At 46.0% G+C, this 20,720-nt stretch overlaps 1 protein-coding gene across 50 annotated transcripts in view; it reads right to left on the bottom strand.

The window, feature by feature from the left end:
- The window catches only part of TCF7L2 (transcription factor 7 like 2), a 200,875-nt gene that overhangs the window by 18,497 nt on the left and 161,658 nt on the right, over window positions 1-20,720 (bottom strand). For 27 of the 50 annotated variants that reach the window (XM_069567177.1, XM_069567158.1, XM_069567163.1 and 24 more), the window contains 3 exons: window positions 8,497-8,629; window positions 5,901-6,003; window positions 3,794-3,880 (listed from right to left, as the gene is read on the bottom strand). In XM_069567177.1, the coding sequence (XP_069423278.1) occupies window positions 3,794-3,880; window positions 5,901-6,003; window positions 8,497-8,629 (323 nt within the window). The remainder of the gene's footprint in view (window positions 1-3,793; window positions 3,881-5,900; window positions 6,004-8,496; window positions 8,630-20,720) is intronic. The other 23 variants (XM_069567124.1, XM_069567129.1, XM_069567165.1 and 20 more) reach the window with 1 other exon arrangement.

Here is a 20,720-nt window from a genome sequence, read left to right as displayed (position 1 = left end):
ACAGTTAGTTCACAAGGATCCTGTACTTATTTGCAAGGTTCTTTTCCTATGTGGACTGGAAATCTAAGTAGTTTTCATTTTACCAAAAGAATGTAGCAAATGCTCAGCAGAAGAAAGGTGAAAAATTAAAAGTCCTTACTGACTCTGCACAGATCAACAGAGAAACTACCAATAAATAATGCAGATTTTTGAAGAGGGCCCAAAATCACAGTGGGCATTTGACTTGGAATTTCTACCCTGATGTGGCTTTCTCCCATAGCTGCCTTGACAAATTTACCAAAGTTTGGTAACAACAGCATGATTTTTTAATAAGAGTCATGTGAGTTCTCTTAGGGTGTCAAGAAAAAGAAAAAAAAAGAAAAGAAAAACCCTGAGAGAGAGAGAGAGACTGAGGGGAAAAAAAAAAGTAACTTCCATTCCCATCCCCTCTCCCCCAACAAAAAATAAAGAACAAAGCTTGGGAGGTACTTGGGCTCCCAAGTTACACCCTGTTCCTTCCCAGAGTTTGAAGGCCTCTGAGAAAACGTAAGTTAAGAACATGTGTTCTTTGAAGCCCTTGGGTGAAGCAGTGGGTGGAGTGGCAGCTTTTACTGTGAATTTTAAAGGCTTGACATTCCTCAAATACATACATTCCCTTCCTGCTGAATGAGAATATGTGTACAGACAGAGAGAGAGAGAAGGGGGAGAGATAAAAAACACTCTGTGTGCATGTATGTGTGTGTGTGTCTGTGTGTGTACACCAAACACCACAGTGCGACACCAGAATCTGAGTACATTCTGGGGTGGGGAAACATTTCTAGTGTAGCCATGAAGACCAAATACTTCCAAGTTCACATACCCACACCCATATTCCTATACCTGAGAAATGTATGGCAGAGAAAGGGACTCACGTGTGAGTGTGTGTGTGTGTATGGGATATACACATACTTTCATGTAAGAAATTCCTTTCTGCAGACAACTATTTCGTGCAATGCAATAAACACCCTAAAAATTCTAAGCAGCTCATTATATCCCCCCGTCTGCTTTCATGGCTCCAAGCCAGAATATAATGATGAACCTTAACTTGTTAAGGACAACTAATTTTTGTTTCTGGCTGTCTCAGGGGCTTCTGCCTCCCCCACTCGCGCTTTCCTTCACTGTTGACACGTTTCTGTTAACTGGATGTCATCTGCCGGCCTTGATTTTATGCACAAGCAGTGGGATGCATTTTCCTGTGCAACAAGCCTGCTTTGAGCCGCATTAGGTTTGTCATTATTCTCTCATTTCCCCCCTTGCACTTGTAACATTTCATCTCTTCCTGCCTTATTTTTTGTGAGCCACGGTGCACCCACATTATGGTTTATACATGATCTCGCTCCCTTTGAAGCCGGCAGATTTCAGAGCCCGCTCTCGTCAGGAGAAGAGCCTTGCGCCAATTTAGCAGGCTGAGGGCCCGGAGCTCCAACATCTCAATCTAAAGGGGGTCACAGGGTGGCACAAGTGAGTGTCAGCAAGAGCTGTTTAATTGCCAATCTAGGCTTCTCCATGGTGTTTAAAGTATAATGACCCATCACTTAATTCTGAGAAGCCCTGGCCCCGCTGCTGAAGAGAATGAATATCAAAGGGTGTTCTGGAACAGGGCAAGCTGCCTACATTCCCTATAACTGCCATAAGTATAATAGACCCATACTTCTGTCGCCCCATTACCACAATAATGTATTTAATTTGCTGTATACGCTTTTTAACTAGCTACCTTTCATAAGGCCTACCTGGGGAATCGGCCGCCTACCCCCCGCACCTCGAGCCCCCTAACCTTCCCTCCCACCGTTCCCTTCCTCTCCTCCACCCCCTGCCCACCTAGAAATCATCGGCTAACCTCCTAATGATAATTCAATCAATAAGCTTAACCTCAATCCCTATCCTACGATTACTGCACCGCTTTTAACCTCTGGAACGCACCGAAGAAACAAACACGAAAAACAGCCCAGCGCGTCGGAGGAATGCTGGTTCAGAGGAGGTAAGCCGTGGGTCCACGGTGCTCAGGAGCAGTTCTCCTCCTGGGAGACTCCCTATTCGTTCCCAGGCTTTCCGAGGTTGTGGTAACATTACTTAATGAGAATAACCTTCCTCTTCTTGCTAGAGAAGAGGACACACAAGCATTTTCCCGCCTAACCAATACTGGTGTGGATTTAGAAACTGACATGATTTATCATAGGTGGGAAACAGATCTTTACGGCTGCACAATACCCATGGCGTGATGACAAACGTTAGAGATGCTACAATTTATGCTTCTTCATGAGTGTGGTTCTTACTCTTTCCTCCACCAAAATCACTGTTTCCTAAGTAGGAAAAGAGGCATCGTGGCCCGTCTTTCCAACCCTTCCTTTGGTCTAGGGTCCTCATGCTGGCTACAGAGATTGGGGAAGGAGGCTGGGAGGTGGCATCCCTGCCATGTAAATGCATGCTAATTTAATTAGGTGCCATCCTCAAAATGGATTTGTTGTTGCAGCCCATCAGGAAAGTCTAAACCTCCACCGATTTAATTAACTTGACTGAAAATCAGATGAACAGAAAATAAAACTATCATTAGGAGCAATTAGTGATTACTTAAACATACTGCTGCCAACCAGTTTGTAAATAAACGAGCAGTCACTGAAAAATTAGCCAGAATTAATTAGAAAGGGGGGAAAGAGAACATGGGGGTTAAAAAGATCTAGGTACACACATGTGGGTATATGTGTATGTGTTCTATATACATTTATACGCTTAAAGACGTGTGAACGTATACACAGTCAAAGTGAAGTCGCTCAGTCGCGTCTGACCCTTTGCGACCCCATCGACGGTAGCCTACCAGGCTTCTCCATCCATGGGATTTTCCAGGCAAGAATACTGGAGTGGGTTGCCATTTCCTTCTCCAGGGCATCTTCCCGACCCCGGGATCGAACCCAGGTCTCCCGCAACACAAACAGATGCTTTACCCTCTGAGCCACCAGGGAGGATTTTTTTAAACTTCAAAAAAATTTAGAGCCGCACAGGCCAACATGGTCTTCATCAGCCACATATGGCTACTGTGTACTTGAAATGTGTCCAGGCCAAATTGAAAAGTGTTGTAAGTGTGAAATATACATCAGATTCCAAAACTAAGTACACAAAAAGTTAAGAATTCATTAATAGTTGCTTACAGTGATAATGTGTCAGAATGATATTTTGACTAATTAGGTTGAATAAAATCAATCATTAAAAACTGAGTTTTCTTTTCTCTTCTTTTAAAACATATGGCTACTAGAAAACTTAAAATTCCCTTCGTATATTCCCTACATATAAGGCTCACCTTCCATTTCTACTGGACATTGCTACTTTAGACAGAGATGTGTTTGGGTAGGTGGGCGAGAGGGGAATGCTCTTTTTTGCTTAAGAGCCTGGAGCTTTGCAAAGACCAATAACCCTCCCTTCAAATTCTTCTTTGTATATACAATAATAAACTTACCTACACCCTTTCCTTTCTTCCCTGGTTTAGGGCAACAGAGAAATAACACTTTAAAAAGCTCCCCACGTCCTAATTATTTCTTCCTGCCTTCTTAAATTCTTAAAAATACTGACTCAGTAATTCAACCTTAAAATTGTGGCATCACCTACCTGGGAAATTCAGAGCAATTTTTTCAGGATTTTCTAGGAGAAAAGCCTAACACTCTATGGGTCTTTCACCCTTAGACCTACACATAACAGACCTGCCCGGATGGTCTGGGAGCATCCAGAGAACTTTCTGAAAATAGACTCATGACTTTGGTTGAAGGTGCTGGGTCTTGGAACTCACCTGGACATGGAAGCGTTGACAGTCAGAGCTGTGGGGTAGGGGTGACGGAATCCTCCTGTCGTGATGGGGTACACTGGCTGACCTTGCCTACAAAGAGCGGGGTACATGGTGAGAACGTGCAAATGGGGGTGGGAGTGGGGAAAAGGAAAAGAAGAAAAAGGAAAAGTTCTCTCTGCACAGTAAGCTTTATTCTCATTTGATCAGAACAAAAATCTTGGGGATTGTACAGGAAGGATCAAAGGGAAGAAACACAGAACAATTTGAATGCCATAAATCTGATAGGAATGGCTAATTAAATTTTATAACCTTTGCTTATGTCAATAGAGACCCTCTCCCCAAGCTGAAACTAGGTGTTTTGTTGTAATAATTAAAGGCGAAGTCTCGCTTGCTTTAATGGAGCCATCACACTAATTGAGGGCTACACATCCAAAGGAAAACAATAATGAATGTAAATTTATACCAAAATAAAGTGCAGTGAATCAAAGGACTTCAGTTGCGCTTTGGGCCTCTTTCGGTATTTAGATCTCGGTGAGAAAACATTAAATTAACAGAGCTTAATTTGTAGCCTTTTGTCAAATTAACAAGTGTTGACAAGAGTTACCGGGGGGAGAATCCCCAAGAAGAATTGTGGGTAACCAATAGACAATCACACCTCATTACAATAATTAAAAAATACAGCAACATGCAAAATAGCATCCTCATGAAAGACACACAACTTTTCCTGACAGAGGGTTGTCTGAGTTGGCTATTCCTTTTTATCTAGCCTTCAAATATCTCCCCATCAGCTGAATGGGGCAACTGATGACTGAGGACTAGTGGAGGCACAGCCCCACCCACTGAGGAAGAAGAAACAGGACACACATTCCCATCCACATCCACCCTTCCTAATAAAATTCAGGAGCAAAAAAATAAACTGAAACTACACCTGGGCTTGGTATTTGGTACAGCCACTGTGTAATACAAGTGGTTTTTTTTTTTTTTTTTAAATAAAGAACAGAAATTGTAGAATATGCTGAGCTGGAGAAATCAAGGTGGAACTGGGGAAAAGAGGTGAACCACTTTGAAACTGTATCTTCTTTAAGGTCATGAAAGGTTAACTTCCCCAAGACCCAAACTTGAGAGTTTTTCCACGATGTATTCCTGATAGGATTCAACAAATTGTCCTGTGTTTTTCAAATAGTAGAGATCACCGATACACATGAAGAAAGATATACACAAAAGCACACCATCATAAAGCACGTATCACACGCATGCACACAAACACAGTACGCTTATACGTTAAAGGACTTTCTGCTCTGATTTTAAAATACATGTTAAAGCTGTCTAGGAAAGGTTAATGGGTGGTGCTATAAAAGCAAGACTAGGTGATAGGAAGACAAACTGTCAAAGGCAGTTTGATGATGTGGAGCGCTGCCAAGACCTAGGGCTGATACTCAGGAAGGCCCCGTACCCTGTAGTGAGGATTCCAACGACCCCACACTCCCTCCCCTCAGAATTTGGTGAGCCACTTAACATGCAAAGACTCTCAGAGAGAGATGCTGGTTGGAGAACATGGAGCTTCTCAAAAGACGCAAATTTCCACTGTGGCTGTCAATCTTGGGAATGACAGTTGGGGTGGGGGATGGGGTTGTGACCTCCCACTCCCACTCCCACTCCCTGATTTCAAAACCAACCCACTCCTCTGCTGCCTCAGTCCAATGACAGGACTCCAGTTTGGGCTGCCACCCTAAGGGGCAGGATAGGCCTCACAGGAGAGAAGCCCTCAGAGTCTTCTGCGATTCCCAAAGTACCTTAAGGGTATCTTTGTTCCCAGAGAAGAACCTAGAGCCTTTGGCGACCACGGGTTAAGAATGCTGAATATCAATAGCTTTTCTCTTATATCATCCATCTAAATGGCTATTGACTTGCCTGCTTTTCCACTGGGCAGATTAGCAAGCATCTTCCCCACAACTCCCCACCCCTGGCCCTTCCTCCTCTCTCCTGTCTTCTGAAGACACACACACACACACACACACACACACACACACACACATATACATGCACAGAATAAATAATAAGCATGCCCATGTAAGAAACAAAAAGGAAATTAAAAAATGGAACTCCTTACTGTGGTACTAACCATCCTAGCGGATGGGGGATTTGTCCTACGGTGCCAGGTGACAGCGGGTAGTACGGAGATATATCTGGAGGGTGCGGAGGCCGTGGGATTCCTGGAAGAAGAAGCCACAGTTTCGGTGCAAGAGAAAGAGAGAAGGGAAGAGAAACCATCAAGTGATGGGAACAGGGAGAGGATAAAGAGAGACATCGCCTCTGTAATCCTAGCATGAGCTGTTTTCCGTGAGTCTGATCCTAAGACTTGTCGGTAAGTTTCATCTCATTATCCCTCTGCACCAGCTTGAAAAATTCATCTTCTTCTAGATGGATCATACACTGGCTAAATACATACAGACTTAGAAAATGCCGGCTTGGATATTTCTGCCTCATGGGATCGGTATGATTATTTGAATTGGAAAAAAAAAAAAATCTAAAGGAGCTGGCACATAGTAGGGGATGGAGTAATATTAGATTCCTTTGTCCTCACAACTTGTCATTTTCTTCTCTTTAATTCTAATGACTTTCCTGCATGAGAGTTACTCCTCTGGTTTCTAAAATACTTTTTGAGTTATAGCTTTTAGAAAGGTTACTTCTAAAAAAGAAATCAGCTTCTAAAAATTAACATCTAAAAACGTTGTGCTAAGTCACTTCAATCGTGTCCGACTTTGCGACCCTGTGGACTGTAGCCCACTAGGCTCTTCTGTCCATGGGACTTTCCAGGCAAGTGGGAAGTCCAGGGTGGGTTGCCATTTCCCTCCTCCAGGGGATCTTCCCAACCCAGGGATTGAATCAGTGTCTCTGACATCTCCAGCACTGGCAGGCGGGTTCTTTACCACTGTTTAAATCTGTCAAACTCTGCCTTGAAGATGAGCTGTAGGAGAAACTCGACCAATGCCTTTACACCGTATCTAAGGAAGAATCTGAACTGACCAGACCAGGAGATGCTGGAGGCCTGGTACACTTGGCTCTAGAACCTGGCTTTCTAGAGGGCAGAGGCCACCTCAGATGGGGTACTGCTGGACCATGAGGCTGCGGAGTGAGTTCTGAAGGTCCATGCACCACACACCCATTAGTTCCACAGGCACATATCCTGCAATTGAGAAATCCTTGGTTTCTTAGAAATCAAGAGGGCTGGGAACAATTCAGGCCCAGAGCAGTCGACCGACACCCCTCAAGTGGAAAGCAAAACGAACAATTCCTCAGAATTAAAACAGGACTGAAGGGAATGAGCTGTGTGTTCGCAGATGAAAACTATTTCATTTTTTTAAAATTCGTTCAGGAAGCTTTTAATCTGTAAATTAAGCCTCCCTGGGTGACATTTTCATGCAGACACTGCTTTCTCTCTATTACAAAAACCAAACAGATTAGCTGGGCTTGGACCCTACACCAAGCCACTCGCACACTTGAAAGAATGTTCGCAGAGGAAAAGTAAACAGTCCACAGACGTTAATCATATGTTTTACGATAACCATTTAAAAGCTATTCCCTGTACTACCATTATTTAAATGAGACGTTGAAACTGCCATTCACTCGTGGAGCCTGGGGCCGGCTGGCGGCCTCCTCCAGCCATCCCAGCGCCAGGCTCGGTCCCCCACGAGCACAAAGGGGGCTCAGAGGCTGCTGAAAACCAGCTAATGTGTGGCTTCATTCAGGGGCAGCAAAGACGGCCTGAACAGGCAGTCTACCTCGGCCCAACATCCAACAATTCCTTCTGATCAAGTGACATGGAATAGCCATTCTGAATTCATCCTGCTAATTAACCAGCTAAGAAGAGAAACCAACGCCAGCAAGTGCATCGCCTGGCCGGAAAGAGACACCCTGGCCTTAGCTGTTCTCCCAAGACCACTCCAGTTTGTTTTAAATCTTGTTTCAGGGGAGCTACAAGTAACCTCGCCTTCTTCCTCTCCCCACTTCTGGGAAAAGGCACCTGGACGGAGCCACGTGGCATCTTCTGCCTGAGACCCTAATGGCTGCTCCTTGATGCAATGAGGAAACCACCTTGGACTTGGGTCTTCCTGTCTGTAAAATGGGCTTGAGAATAAAGACTCAGGATATTACAGGGGAGGAAGAGCCCATGAGCAAAGAGAATGCAGAACCCAGTGATGTGATCTCTCAAGGATACACCAAGTCATTGCCAAGGGACTATAGTCCCTTAGCCACCAAGGGAGCTGGGGCTTCAGGGAACCATGCTGTTAGGGCTCTTAAACTCCCATGGAGCTGAGGAGGAGTCCATGAGATGCCTCCAAAACCATTACCGCTTCCGAGTCTGTCTGAGGTTCTTGGAGTTATAAGCTACTCCTGAGAATAGCCACTCCTGAGAACAGAACTCATAGCAAGGTTCCCAAGAGAGCCCCTCAGGGGTAGCTGGAGCTCTGGAGAGACCTGAGCACTGAAAATGGACTTCTCCAAAGGGGAGGAGAGATCCACTCCCTCACCAGGCTCTGGTTTCCCGAAAGAGGTTCCTGGCCAACACGTGGGAGAGGAATAGGGGCCCCTCCACTGCCCCCAGCCCAAGTCCCCAAACCACCCCCTGGCCCCCGCCCACCGCAGCAGGTCCTCCAGTGGTCCCGGGACCAGCACCCTTCTCTGCACCCAAGCATGCGTCCTACCTGTTTTGGGGTCTACGTCAGCTGGTAAGTGTGGAGGTGGGTTTCCCGGCGTGAAGTGTTCATTGCTGTATGTGATAAGAGGCGTGAGAGGGTGGACATGATGCGGGTGCTGCACAACCGGCACTTTGTTCGACTGCAGGGAGGGAAAGACACAGTCACACCGGCTCTGCAGCCCAGGGGCCCGACCCGGCAGCCCCGACCACGCCCTCCCACCTGGATTAATAAGCACAGAAGAGGACACAGTCACGGGCGGCCCAGGAGCCCGACCCGGGCAGCCCCAACCACACCCTCCCACCTGGATTCCTTCAGTGCAGTCAACCCCGCCTGGCCCTGGTCCCTGTACTAAAATAGCAGAGGGTGATGATTCAGCTCTCTGGGTAGGTGTACCTTGGTCTTTACACCCCCACCCCACCCCCACCACTGAGCCTGGCTTTTAAAATGCTTTCTCCACCACCACCACCACCACCACCACCACCATCCCGTCACAGAGCCCAAGAATCTGCACTTTTCCCATTGGCAGGTAAATTGGAAGTGATGGCTTTAATCCCTCAGGCCTACTGTGCTTCTGCAGGTGGGGGTCTCTCCCACTCCAGGGCCCCACGGGAGGGACCTTCAGGAGGCAGGCAGGCTTCACGGGGGAAGGCTTCCGTTGTAAGAAACTGGCAGGACCCTAATCCCAGCCACCTCATCCACCACCCCAGGCTCTGAACCCCTCCCGGCTCCTTAGAACCAGTGGGCAAGCTACAATCCTTCACAGGCAGCGAGGATGAAAAGCCTCACTCTGGTCTGGTTGGGAGTGTGAACTTTACCAGAAAGCTCTAAATGGCCAGCCGAGCACCTGCATATTTTATGCAGATTACAGCAGCCTGGATTCATTACAAATCTCATTAGGAAGTCACAGGAATGCTAACAAATTAACTAGATGATGATGAATTGGGCTAATAAAGGGTGTGTACACATTTTAGAAACAAGCAGTTCTGGAAAACAACGTACAGGCAATTTTTATGTTTGGGAAGTGTTGACAGGTGAAGAGAAGGAGGATTAAAAAAGAAAAGAAAAGCATCTTAATGATTTTTCTAGTTGCAATGATCAGACCTGCCCAAATTATTCTCCATTCCTTCCCCTACCCTTCTTTCAACCATCCCTCCCCCTCCCCATGCGATGCTGTAACTTAGCCCAGCAAGATCACAAAGAAAAAATTAAGCTGAAACAAGCGAACTACTGGGCCATTTACCGAGAGTAATCCAATTGCAAAAAACCCTATTCCCAATAGAGGATTTTCACTAAAATCCTACAACAGGGACATTTAACCAGATTAGGTACCAGCGAAGATAAAGAGGCTAGTATTAGATGATGAATGGATTAGAGTCAACTTTCATTTTAGAACGTGTCTTCATTTCCTTTTATTACTTTTAGGAAGGCACAACTTGCATTAACATCAAGGAAAAGGAACTGCATTAGAAGAAAAGAAGGAAGGTTCCAGTGCTGCCCACTAGCGCCTCTTGAGTTCAGGGACCGCCAAGCAGTAAATTCTCTTTATGGTTTTCTTGTCTTTTTAAAAAATAAATAAAAATAGGTGAAGAAGGGGTGTGATAGAGTAAGAGTATTTCTTACCACAGTTAATTGTGCGGAAGGCATTTTAAAAGGTGCTTCTAACTTTCCCATGGGTATGTATGGAAAGGAAAATACACACTTTCTAGATGCTCCCGGAAAAAAACCAAAACCAGAAAAAGAAGTCACATGTCCAAGAGCCGGGCTTAATGATTCCTACAAACAATTGGATACTTTCAGAGAAAGACAGATATAACTAGTGGCTCACAGAAGCCTTGTACTGTGAATTACCATTCTGCAATCAGAACACTGAAATTCAAAGCACCCAGTGACACTTTCCCAGGAACAGCCACGGAAGTCTGGACATGACCAAAGTGAGCAGACTGAAGGACTGCCACGCCAAGGCCAGGGCCAGCGTCTCAGCGTCGCACAGACACGCACTGAGGAGTTTTCAGGAACCATTTCTGTCTCAGACAACTCGAAAACTGCCCAACGAAAACGCTCCCACTGTGTGCTGGGGTGGAGATGGAAAAGAGCAAGGGGCACACCTATCAGATGGACTGGAGACAATCAGGGGGAAAGGAAAATGAGAGTTGCTGCCTTCTAGAAGTTTTCTATCTGGAGAGATACACAACTGCTGAAATGGACGCAGACCAGCCCCAGACAGTCTAGAGTGACTGCGGGAAAACTCTGGGACCCTGGGAAGAGCCACAGAGAGGCCAGGGTGGGGGGACACTGTCCCTGAGGAGCTGAAGGACTTTGAGGGAACGGGGCCACAAAAACCATGAAAGAAAGTAAGTGTGTAAGTCTATGATGGGAGAAGAGCAGTGAGACTTGTATTTCTCAGCCTTGCCGAGTCAAGCATCTTTCAAGATGATTATCACAAACATGGGTCCCTATTACTAAGAAAGCTTCACAGGGACCTGATTCAGTAGGTCTGGGCTCAGGACCCAGGCATCTTGGATCTGCCTATGGAGGGCCACAGGCACCTCTTCCTTTCAGCCATGACCCCTAGACCAGAGAACCAGAAGGTTCCATACAAGCACAAAAGGTTAAGAGACTTGAATCCTAATCATAGATCAAGTCTTAGTTCTGAAAGAATTCATGGGAAGGGCTTAGTATTAAATATAAAACCTGAGACACAGTAAGCACAGGAATGCTGGTTTATTGTTATTTTTATTCTTTGGGCGAAGCTGTTTGAAGGACGGCACCGTTCCGTTTTGCAGTTCAGAAGCACAAATTCTATGACTGTCTTCCAGGCAAGAAATGCAGGGGAAACCCTCTCTCTCTACTTGTGCATCGAAGGATGAAGATAGCGTTTCAGCAATAGTGAAGTTCACGGATGTGTGAGAAAAATTAATTCTCCCTCTTCCAGTTAGACACATGCATGAGAAGAGGATTCCAACAAAAGCTGGACACGTGTTATGCCAGCATCACTATCATACTATTTTGTATGCCTGAGTCTGCAAGCCAACTAGTTTTTTCCTATTCGTTCAAAACTCTATAGTGGGGCGGGGGGAGCGGGGCAGAAAGGAGTGAAGAGATATGACGTTTTAACTGCTGCCTGGCTTTGGGGGTGGGGAGGGAGAGGGCTATTGGGACATGGAGCTCTTCTCTGATATGACTACATACTAGGCAGGTCCCTAGAAACAATACAGTCTTTACATGTTGGGTGGTTCCCAAACAAGGTAGGGGGAATGCAGCCGTGTGTGCAGAGACCAGGGTCTAACTGCCGCTCGCACTGAACCTGCCTATACCTGGACTGCTTTTATGATGGGAGGATGTTCTGGAAAACGCCCGTGTCTCTCCAGCCTCAGATAGCCACAATCCTTTCTGTCTACACCATACTATGTCCACTGCTTGGATCATGAGGCACCTTCCCTAGTCCTACCATAGCTAAGTCCCTGAAGGACAAAGACGGTGTCTTGTAGACCTTTGTGTCCCCTGTATTGCTCAGCCTGTGCGAGTGGTGAGTACACTCTTATAAGCTGTAACAGTAAGCACCAGAAGAAGAGAAGGCTAGAGCCAGTCTCCCAGATTCATTTCATTCAAATGGCAGTGCTCTTAAATGGAGTCTACTCAACATCACAGAACAGAGCTAGGGGCAGCGGAAGCCTTCAGTAACCATCTAGTCTAATACCTTATTACAAGCGTCTTTTGGGGGAAAAAAAAAAATTGGTTTTCAAGCCCATTGGCTTGAACATGGTGACTAAGAGCGAAGTGATAACATTCCAGGAAGACCTGCGTTTAAATCCTATTTTAATCCAGCTGTGTAACCTCTCACAAGCCTTCATTTCTGTGCAAACTCCCGGTGAGAACTAGGTCTACCTAAGAGGGTTGTTGTGAAAATCTAAAGAGATCATGCTTGGGAAGTGTGTATCAGCCCAGTGCCTCACACATCCACACACATAAGGCAAAGAAGCTTTGAAAAATGAGAAACACAGTCCAGTGCTAACGATGAGGGCTCAGTGAAGGTCACGTTCGCTACCCTTCCAGTCTCTTCTAATTAAATTCACAGGGGGCAAGGCAGCCATAGCCCATACTCCTTACTGCAAAGGCTAAGACGTGCGTGGCAGGGCAAGAGCACAGGGGTGTTTTGCGGCCTTTTCCTCAGGTGCACGCCTTTCTTGAAAATGCAACACTTAGTCCACACATATAGTTAATATGTCATTTGAGAAAAACCACCCCTTGATTATGCTAATAAATAACACTGTCACAGAAGAGTTGGAAGTTAAATAAGAATAGTTGGAGATGACCAAGGTCCTTCAAGAATTAAGGGTAAGGCCTTGAAGCAGAAGCTGATACAAATGATACACAGAACAACCACCCACACAGGAAAAGTTCCCCTAGACTTACCCCTTCTCTACGACCAGCTCCCACTTTATTTTTTTTTTAATGAAAATAGTTTTCCTTTTTTTTTTTTTAATGAGAAGCTTTGGTTTTCCAGCAAACCCTTTTAGAGCTCTTTAGCTGAATGTGTTAAGAGCACCACTATATGCTAGACACAGTATAAAGAGGCAAAACTCCGTTTTAAAAGTTTTTGTGGATTTTCCAAGTCATGTGGTCCTAATGGAACTGGGTTATAATTGCTATAATGAAATCATCACTAGAAATAATTCTTTGCAGTTTAAGGCCTTGGGGATGAATGTGACTTGATACCCAGTTCCTCCAGTGCTGTCCCCACTTCTTTAAGGAGGCCTTTACAGACTGTGTTCAAAACCGTACCACCCTAAGAAAATTCGGATGTGAAAAGTTCCTTTTGTGGAGGACGATAGAAAACCTTCCAGAAGTGCATCTGGGAAATCTAAATCAAAGCCACGCTGTATGCTGGGAGTGCTGGTGGGGTAAACAAGCTGAAAAACATATCTCCTCCCTCTTTTTACAGAGTCCAGCGTTCAAGACAAACAACCATAACATAAAACCAGGCGCCTCTTAGGTTAAGTGTTTTATCTAAATATTAAATATGTCTTCGAAACTAGCCATGCATTTGCAAGAAATCATCCCCCTTCAGGGACAGCTAACTAAAGATCAAGGTTGAGAGAATGGCAATCATGGGAGGCTGCCTGGAGAGCTTAAGCCTTAAAGAATATGACGAGCACTAGGAATCTGTGAGCCAGGAAAAAAAAAAAAAAACCAGCAAACATTCATAAAACATTCATAGAATGGAAGTTCAGGGAGTGAGGCCACAGCTGCTCATACACACCAGCACTAGCAATGCCTGAAACTCACCCAGAGGGCCGCTCCGGACCCCTTGTTGAGACGACCATCTCACTGAGGCCTCTCCGGCTCACAGCAGCGCAGCTCACGGCTGCCACACTAAGGGAGCCCCGGCCCCTGTGTTGACTGCAACAGACTATTCAGTCCTCACAAACCTACACGGCAGCTGCATTTGTTACCAGTTCCACCCAGCAGGTGAGAACACGGGTCCCAGGCCCACCTTCTGCTGCTGAGTCTGCAGACATGGGCTCTGGATGGGGCCGACTGCCAGGTGGAGGTTGTGAACTGCACCCAACAAACGTAGCCTGGGCCGACCTCCCCCACCGGATACAGATGATTCAGGATCACAAGGGGACACTCTGGAACCCAGACCAGTTCGGCACACAGTGCTCCCCCGAACTCCCAATTAGGAGTAAGCTCAGGGCTCTCCGCCTTAGTCAGGCACACCCTTGCCACGGAGCACGAAGCATTTTTAGTAGGGATTTTCATACCATGTGGCTGCTTATAGAGGGAGGGGTGTGAAACATTCAGTGGGGATATTTCTGCTTCTCAAATACAGACACAAGTGACATCAGGAGACAGGCGTGGTCAGTCCCAGCAGAAAAGGAAAAGTCAGCTTAAAACCCGAACTTATGAGGTAAATAGTAACTATTTAAAAGGAATCAAAATCTTCCTGTGACTTTAAATCCTGGAGGCTTTCTGTTTTCTACCTGGAGGCATGGCTGTGACTCATTTCTCGCCGGTTCCCTTCATCTAGCTCTCTGGATTTTGAGCACTGAATGGTTAAATTAGAAAGAAAGGGTCCTTTAACAGACCTCAGAGTGCACAAAGCCTTTCCACCCAAAGTATTCGTCTCACTGCAGTGGGGGGAGGGGGGGATGGGGAGGGGGCACCCCCTGTGGCTGACCTTTGACCCCTGGAGAACCCTTAATCCCGGTGTTCTGCAACTCGGCCCTGCCACCCTCATCGCGCCCACACACCCGTCCACTGAATGCCGCTCGAGATGGGGAACCCAGCAAGTGAGAGGGTGATTTAGGCCCTTCGAGATCCCCCTGCCGGCCCTCTGCTCACCCCAATCCCTCCACCTTCCCTAACTGTGGGGAACCCAAAGGGAATGAAAGCTCACCATTCACCTCGCAACCTATTAATCAACAGACGTTGAAAACAAATAGAGCCATTGCTGGCCCTGGCCTCTCGGGCAGCCGGCCCTCCTCTTCAATACTCCCCTATGGCTCTCCCTTTCTGCACAAGAAAAATGGGGCCAGAAAGTGCCTTTAGGAGCCCAGCACAATAAAACAAAAGCAGCACAGAGGAGCACTTGTCAGCCTTCTCCCCTCCCTGGGGTGGGCAGGGAGGGTCTTCAGGGTCTTAGATGACCGGCCCTCCCAGGGTCTGAAATCAGCATCAGGAAGGAACACACTTCAGGCTCTGTTTACTGGTTTGTTTGTTTTTCTTAATGGGTTTATGGCTCATCTTGATACATTTTTCCCAGACACTGCTTCCTATGGCTGTACCAAGGCCAATGGCACCTAGCAAAACAGTAACAGGCACTGCATGTCACTGGGGCCATGGAGCGCTGATGGGCAGGAGAGGTTGGGACAAAGAAGCGCTGTTTCTTCCTTATCAACCACCAGCCGCCACCCCACCCCATGATTCAACTAGTCCTGTTTCGGGGGGGCTGTGATCCAGAGAGGAAGGGTCAGCGATGGTAGTCTTCCTGCCTTAACAACCCATCGTACCAACAGTGAACAGCCACTTCAGTGCTGAGATGATGACGTCAGGGAGTGCCCTGGAACCAGGCCTGCGCTCACAGCCAGACTTACCTGCTAAGCATCTCACTACTCTATCCTGTAACCCTCCTGCAGGCACGCACGCATGCACAGAAGGGAAAGGTGGTGGGCGGCCCTCCACTGGGGCTGGGGCCAAAAGGGCTGTTTCCCACCTTCGCTGTGACCCTGTGCCCAGCCACCAAGGGTCTCCCCACCTCCCTCAGGTGCAGGGGCTGTTCACAGTTGGGTGCTGCTCCTCTCTGCCTAAGGCTCTGTGCCACCCCCCCAACCTGGGCCAAGAGGGCATTGTTTCCTGGGGATCAGACTTCTATGGATGGCTACAGCACTGCCCGTTGGAAATGGTAAAACCAAGAAAGCTGCACAGGGTTTGAGTTTTGTTGAAGAAATGAGGTGGTTCAGAGAAAAGAGGTCTGCCTGGAAGATGCAGAAAAGAAACACGACCCTGCAACTGTGGTACCCACCATGCACCGCCTGGCCTGAGTCATGCGCCCACAAGGCTGCAAAGTTATAGCTTCTACTAGCGCCAGAGTCTGACACTCAGAATGTTGTTGGTTTTGTGAACTATCAACGGCTGACTTTTTCTTCCCCCTTCCCCTCTTCCTTCTCTGGAATCAGATCCATTTAGACAGCAAGAAGAAGGAGAGAGAAGATTCCCCCAGCCATCTACGAAATTCTGCCGACTCACAGTTCCTCCCGCACTCACACAAGTATTAAAATTCTTTGAGCAGGGAAATGATTGAACAGGGCAGGCAGGGAGAGGGTAAATGTGCAGCCAATTTTCATCCAAATTCTCACATACACATGAATATACATAAAACTAACACAAACCATCCTGAGCCCTTGGCCTTTTTTTGGGTGAGGTTTTTTTTTTTTGCTGGTTTTTTTTTTTTTTTTTTTTTTTGCCCCTTCTATAACATAACAACATAGCAAGTTTTATAACCAGACTGCTGAGCATTAAGGGTCTAGGGGGCCAAATTCAGCTCTTCTTAATGACCATGTCTCAATCACCCAAAAGGAGGAGGGGAGGGGAGGCAGGGGACTGAGGTGTCAGGATGGGGAGTGAGCACACGAAGGGGAACATTTAAACCTTGAAAATAAAGATGTGGTCCAGCTGCCTGGCTTTGGGAATGTTGCAGTCAAGGCCCGACCCAGGAAACCTGTGCGTTCACAGACTCTTGAACAATTACTTCCAGTTAAGTTCATTAAACAGAATTTATTTCCACTCACTCACATTTATTCTCCAATAAAAAGAAAGCATCCCATTGTGCTTCCCCCAACTAACCTTTAAAGCACTTGGAAGCTTATGCCTTGGCCTACCCAGTCCAGGCTTGTCCCTGACCACTGAGTTCCCAGGGTTTTCTTCCTGACTCCTGCCTCCCTTCAGTATCTTGCCACAGCATCCTGGAGGGTGGAGGCGAGGGGAGGGTGGTGTGCAGGGCAGTGCAAGGGGGCCCTTTGACAGTCCTAACCCTCCACCAGGTCTCAGAGATGAAGGACCAACCACTTCACCCTGAAGTAATTTCCCAGGAATTTGCAACCTCCACCCTCCAGCCAGCAAGATATTTTTCTACTACTTGGGCATTAAATGATTAGTGTTAGCATAATCAATCTTGTTAAGTCCGAGTTTGCAGGGAATGTTTGGGACTTGGGTAAGAGGGTACAGCTGTTTCTAGGAGAGTCAATTTTCAAAACAGAGCCAGGGATAAAACTAACCTATTCCAAATGAAGAAATCCAAAAGCTCAAATTCAAAACAACTTTTTTAAAAATAATGATTTCCAGACCATCTCCCCCAAAACACAACCACCCCAAATCTAAGGCTTCCTAAATAGTATGGAAAGGAAATCACCAATTTTGATTTCGAATAAATTTTAAGTACATAATGGTTATTACATCCTGGGAATTTCAAGTAAGAAGCAGTGAACAAAATTTGATACCACCTTTCTAATTTACAATGCCCAGCTATATAAAAATGTCTTTAGTGTTTCTTAAACACGCTGTGCCTAACTTTCCAATCTAGGCGGTATTTGAAAGCCATACCTGTTACATGAGTCTGATAAGAGCTCAAGAAACAGTCACCTTCAGAGAGCAGGTAAATTTCTCCCTAGTAACAAACAGATGAACTGAGAGGTGGGATAGACATTTTCATGTGACCCCACAGATACAAATGACCCAAACTCGGAATTAGCAGGAACCCAGCAAAACCAGACTACAGGGAAGACGAATTCAAATGCAAAACGGGATTGTTCTGCTCTGTTCTGCCCTGTTAGTGTCCCAAACACAGGCATTCTTCCACGGACATCTATAGCCTCCATAAACGATACACATAGAAGGACACGGAGCTACACTGTGGTGAGGAGGACACAGCACCACCCTCTCTGACTGCAGCTGTCGAAAGTTTAAGGTAACAAGGGAATGACCCAGGCAAAGTTCACTTACAAAAAAAAAAAAAAAAAGTCTTCAAATGTGTGCAGAAGTATGTAATCTGGATGGCATGTCAGGATTTCATCACATTCCAAAATATTGCAGAAGGAAAGAATTCCATGACATAGCTCAGCCAGGCCCCCCACCATCCCCAAACCACAGAGGGGAGGTTTCCTTAAAAATATAAGGTTGCAGGCTCTGTTGCTTCCAGAAAGTACGGAGGCAGCAGCCTGTTGTGATAATATAAAGATCATAATATCTGTATCATCAGAGTCAGGAATTTACCCTTTCAAAGGAACTCCCTTCCCATAAGCCATCAAGAATAGAGGCTTCCCCATACCAACACAGCAGGACTGCTATGAAGTAACCCCAGTAATTTGAGTAAACAAAGGTCTGGAACCTTTTAGGAATCTGGAAATTTGTGGCAAGACAATTTATACATTTGCAGTGCCAGCCTGCACTCTTCTCCCCACAATTCTTGACAGTTTACACCATCATACACTGAACTGGAAAGTTGCACGGAACCAGAAAGGGAAACCAAGACACACATCCCTTCATGTTCAACGAGAGAACTACCCACCACTTTGAGAGTTCAATATGACACAGAGGATTTTAATTCATGATTTTGAAAACATAAGGACTCTTATAGTCTCTAGTATATTTCACTCCTTCTTCCCCTAAATATCAGACCTAAGAGTTGACTGACCACTGCAAATGCACTGTTTCTTTGGCCGTTCGACAACAATAAAAATTAATAACAAAAAGCAATAATTAAGACAAGTAAGGAATCACCTCCAAGAGAATGCCCTTACAGCTTGTGGCAAAGGATTTGACCTAAGAGTTGAACAGAGTATCAAGTATTCTAAGCCCCAAATAGGTACTGCAAAGGGGCCTTCTCCCTGATCATTAACAGCGCAATAGGCTGTCATCAGTCTTCGCTCACATTTCCAAAACACATTTTATATTACATTTACAAAATACAAATACCACAAGCAAGACTGGAGCCCTAAAAGGCTGGCAGCATCTAAATTTGGAGATTGAAAATAAATACAACCAAAGACAGAGCAACACAAAGTTAGTATTAAATATGAAACCAAAATACACAGTTTACACAAGCCCTGCTACTGGAAAAGCCTTATTGTTCAAAAATGTTTCAAGCTTCCAAACTATGCTCTTCCATGAGAGCACGTCATTTTTCCTTCTCTTTCTCCCAGTGAAGCCCACCCTGGTGGTGAAACTGGGCGGGGGCCGGGGGGGGGGCTATTATTTATTAGAAGAAATCCCAAATCCATCCCACCACCCTTTTCCAGATTATAGCTCACTTGCACTTGGGGAGCTGGGTCTGCATTGCTATAGAATCTAAGGATGGTGATAAAAGTCAAGCTTTCTCTACTCCCCATTTTTTTTTAATCTTTCCCCAGCTTCCCCAAAAAACCGCTATGTGAGAGAGAACAAACCGTACATAGTGAGAGAGAATAGCTTGAGTTGACCATTTACTCTTGTCTTGGTTTTCCTTCCCACTGTCTGAATCAAAACAAAAAACAAAAAACAAAAAACCCAAGCACAATGGTTTAATGGTCAAGACTATATATAAGCAAGGACACGAGCGCGCACACGCACACACACACACACACACACACACCCCACTACTCACCCAGCAATTCAAATTGAGGTGCCAACCGCCCAACTGGTGGAAGAGAGTGAGCCCAGAGGCCCCCGCGCCTCCCTTCCCACTCAGATCTTCCACTCCCACTAAGACGGTATTCCTAGGGTCCATAATAGGTTTGGTTTTCTTTCTCTCCACCTCAAAAAAAAACTTTCTCTGTACCTTCAAGATGGGACTGGGCCAGCTTTTTTTTCTCCTCCCTTATTGCTTTTCTCACTTTTCTTCTTCCTCCCAGCTTCCCCTCCCTTTCTCCCTTTCATTTTAAAGAGCTTAAAAAATGCATCTTAAAAGATGGAGATGGCTCCCAATTTCTGCCCTGGGACACTCAAAATGCTCCCCAAGTTCTTGCTCACGATGCCTGCAGTTATTTGGTTAATTCTTCCCTCTCCACACACATCCCTCTGAAACCAAAAAAAAAGCAAAAACAAACAAAAAGAAACCAAATCATCTAGTTCGACTGGTTACAGATTAATTTTTTTAAAAATTAATGAAAAGAAATTCCTCCCAGTTTCTACCCTGTACCACTGCAAAATCCTTGAAGGAAGGGGGAGGCCCATTTCCCCAGCCAGCTCGGGCTCTAAACAGAGTCCCCCCTCCCTCACCCGTTACCTTGGGCAGCGGGGCCAGAGCCACCGCTAAGAGTAGCTAAGAAATTACGGTCAGCCATGAGGGAAAATGATCAACCGAAGGCAGAAGGCAGGCACTTTATCTACAAGATTGTCAAATCCCTCAAAACAGATTTCTTAGGGAGAGGGCTGCCATGGGTTGGGGGATGGGGAGAGGAAAGTGCACTTTCTTGTCAGTGATACGGCAGTGACACTTGGTAGGGCCTTGCCTGACACACATACACACCCCTCTTTTCCTTCCAGAGCAAGAGACTGAGCCTCTAAGATTTTCCAGTTGACCTCTCTGGAAGCAGAAGAACGGAAGCTTCCTGCGTTCACTGGCATTCCAGGAGTCTGAACGCTCACTGGCTTTCTGACTGTAAGTTCTGTGAGCTTTCTCCCCAGAATGAGAGAGAGACGGAAGAGAGGAGAAGGAGAAAAAAGACAATCCCTGAGTCCCCCCAACCCGACTT

The sequence above is a fragment of the Ovis canadensis genome, chromosome 22 (genome assembly GCF_042477335.2).
Source record: "Ovis canadensis isolate MfBH-ARS-UI-01 breed Bighorn chromosome 22, ARS-UI_OviCan_v2, whole genome shotgun sequence".
Classification (NCBI taxonomy): domain Eukaryota; kingdom Metazoa; phylum Chordata; class Mammalia; order Artiodactyla; family Bovidae; genus Ovis; species Ovis canadensis.
Note: the sequence above shows the minus strand (reverse complement) of the source record. Positions and strands in the feature narration are given on the sequence as shown.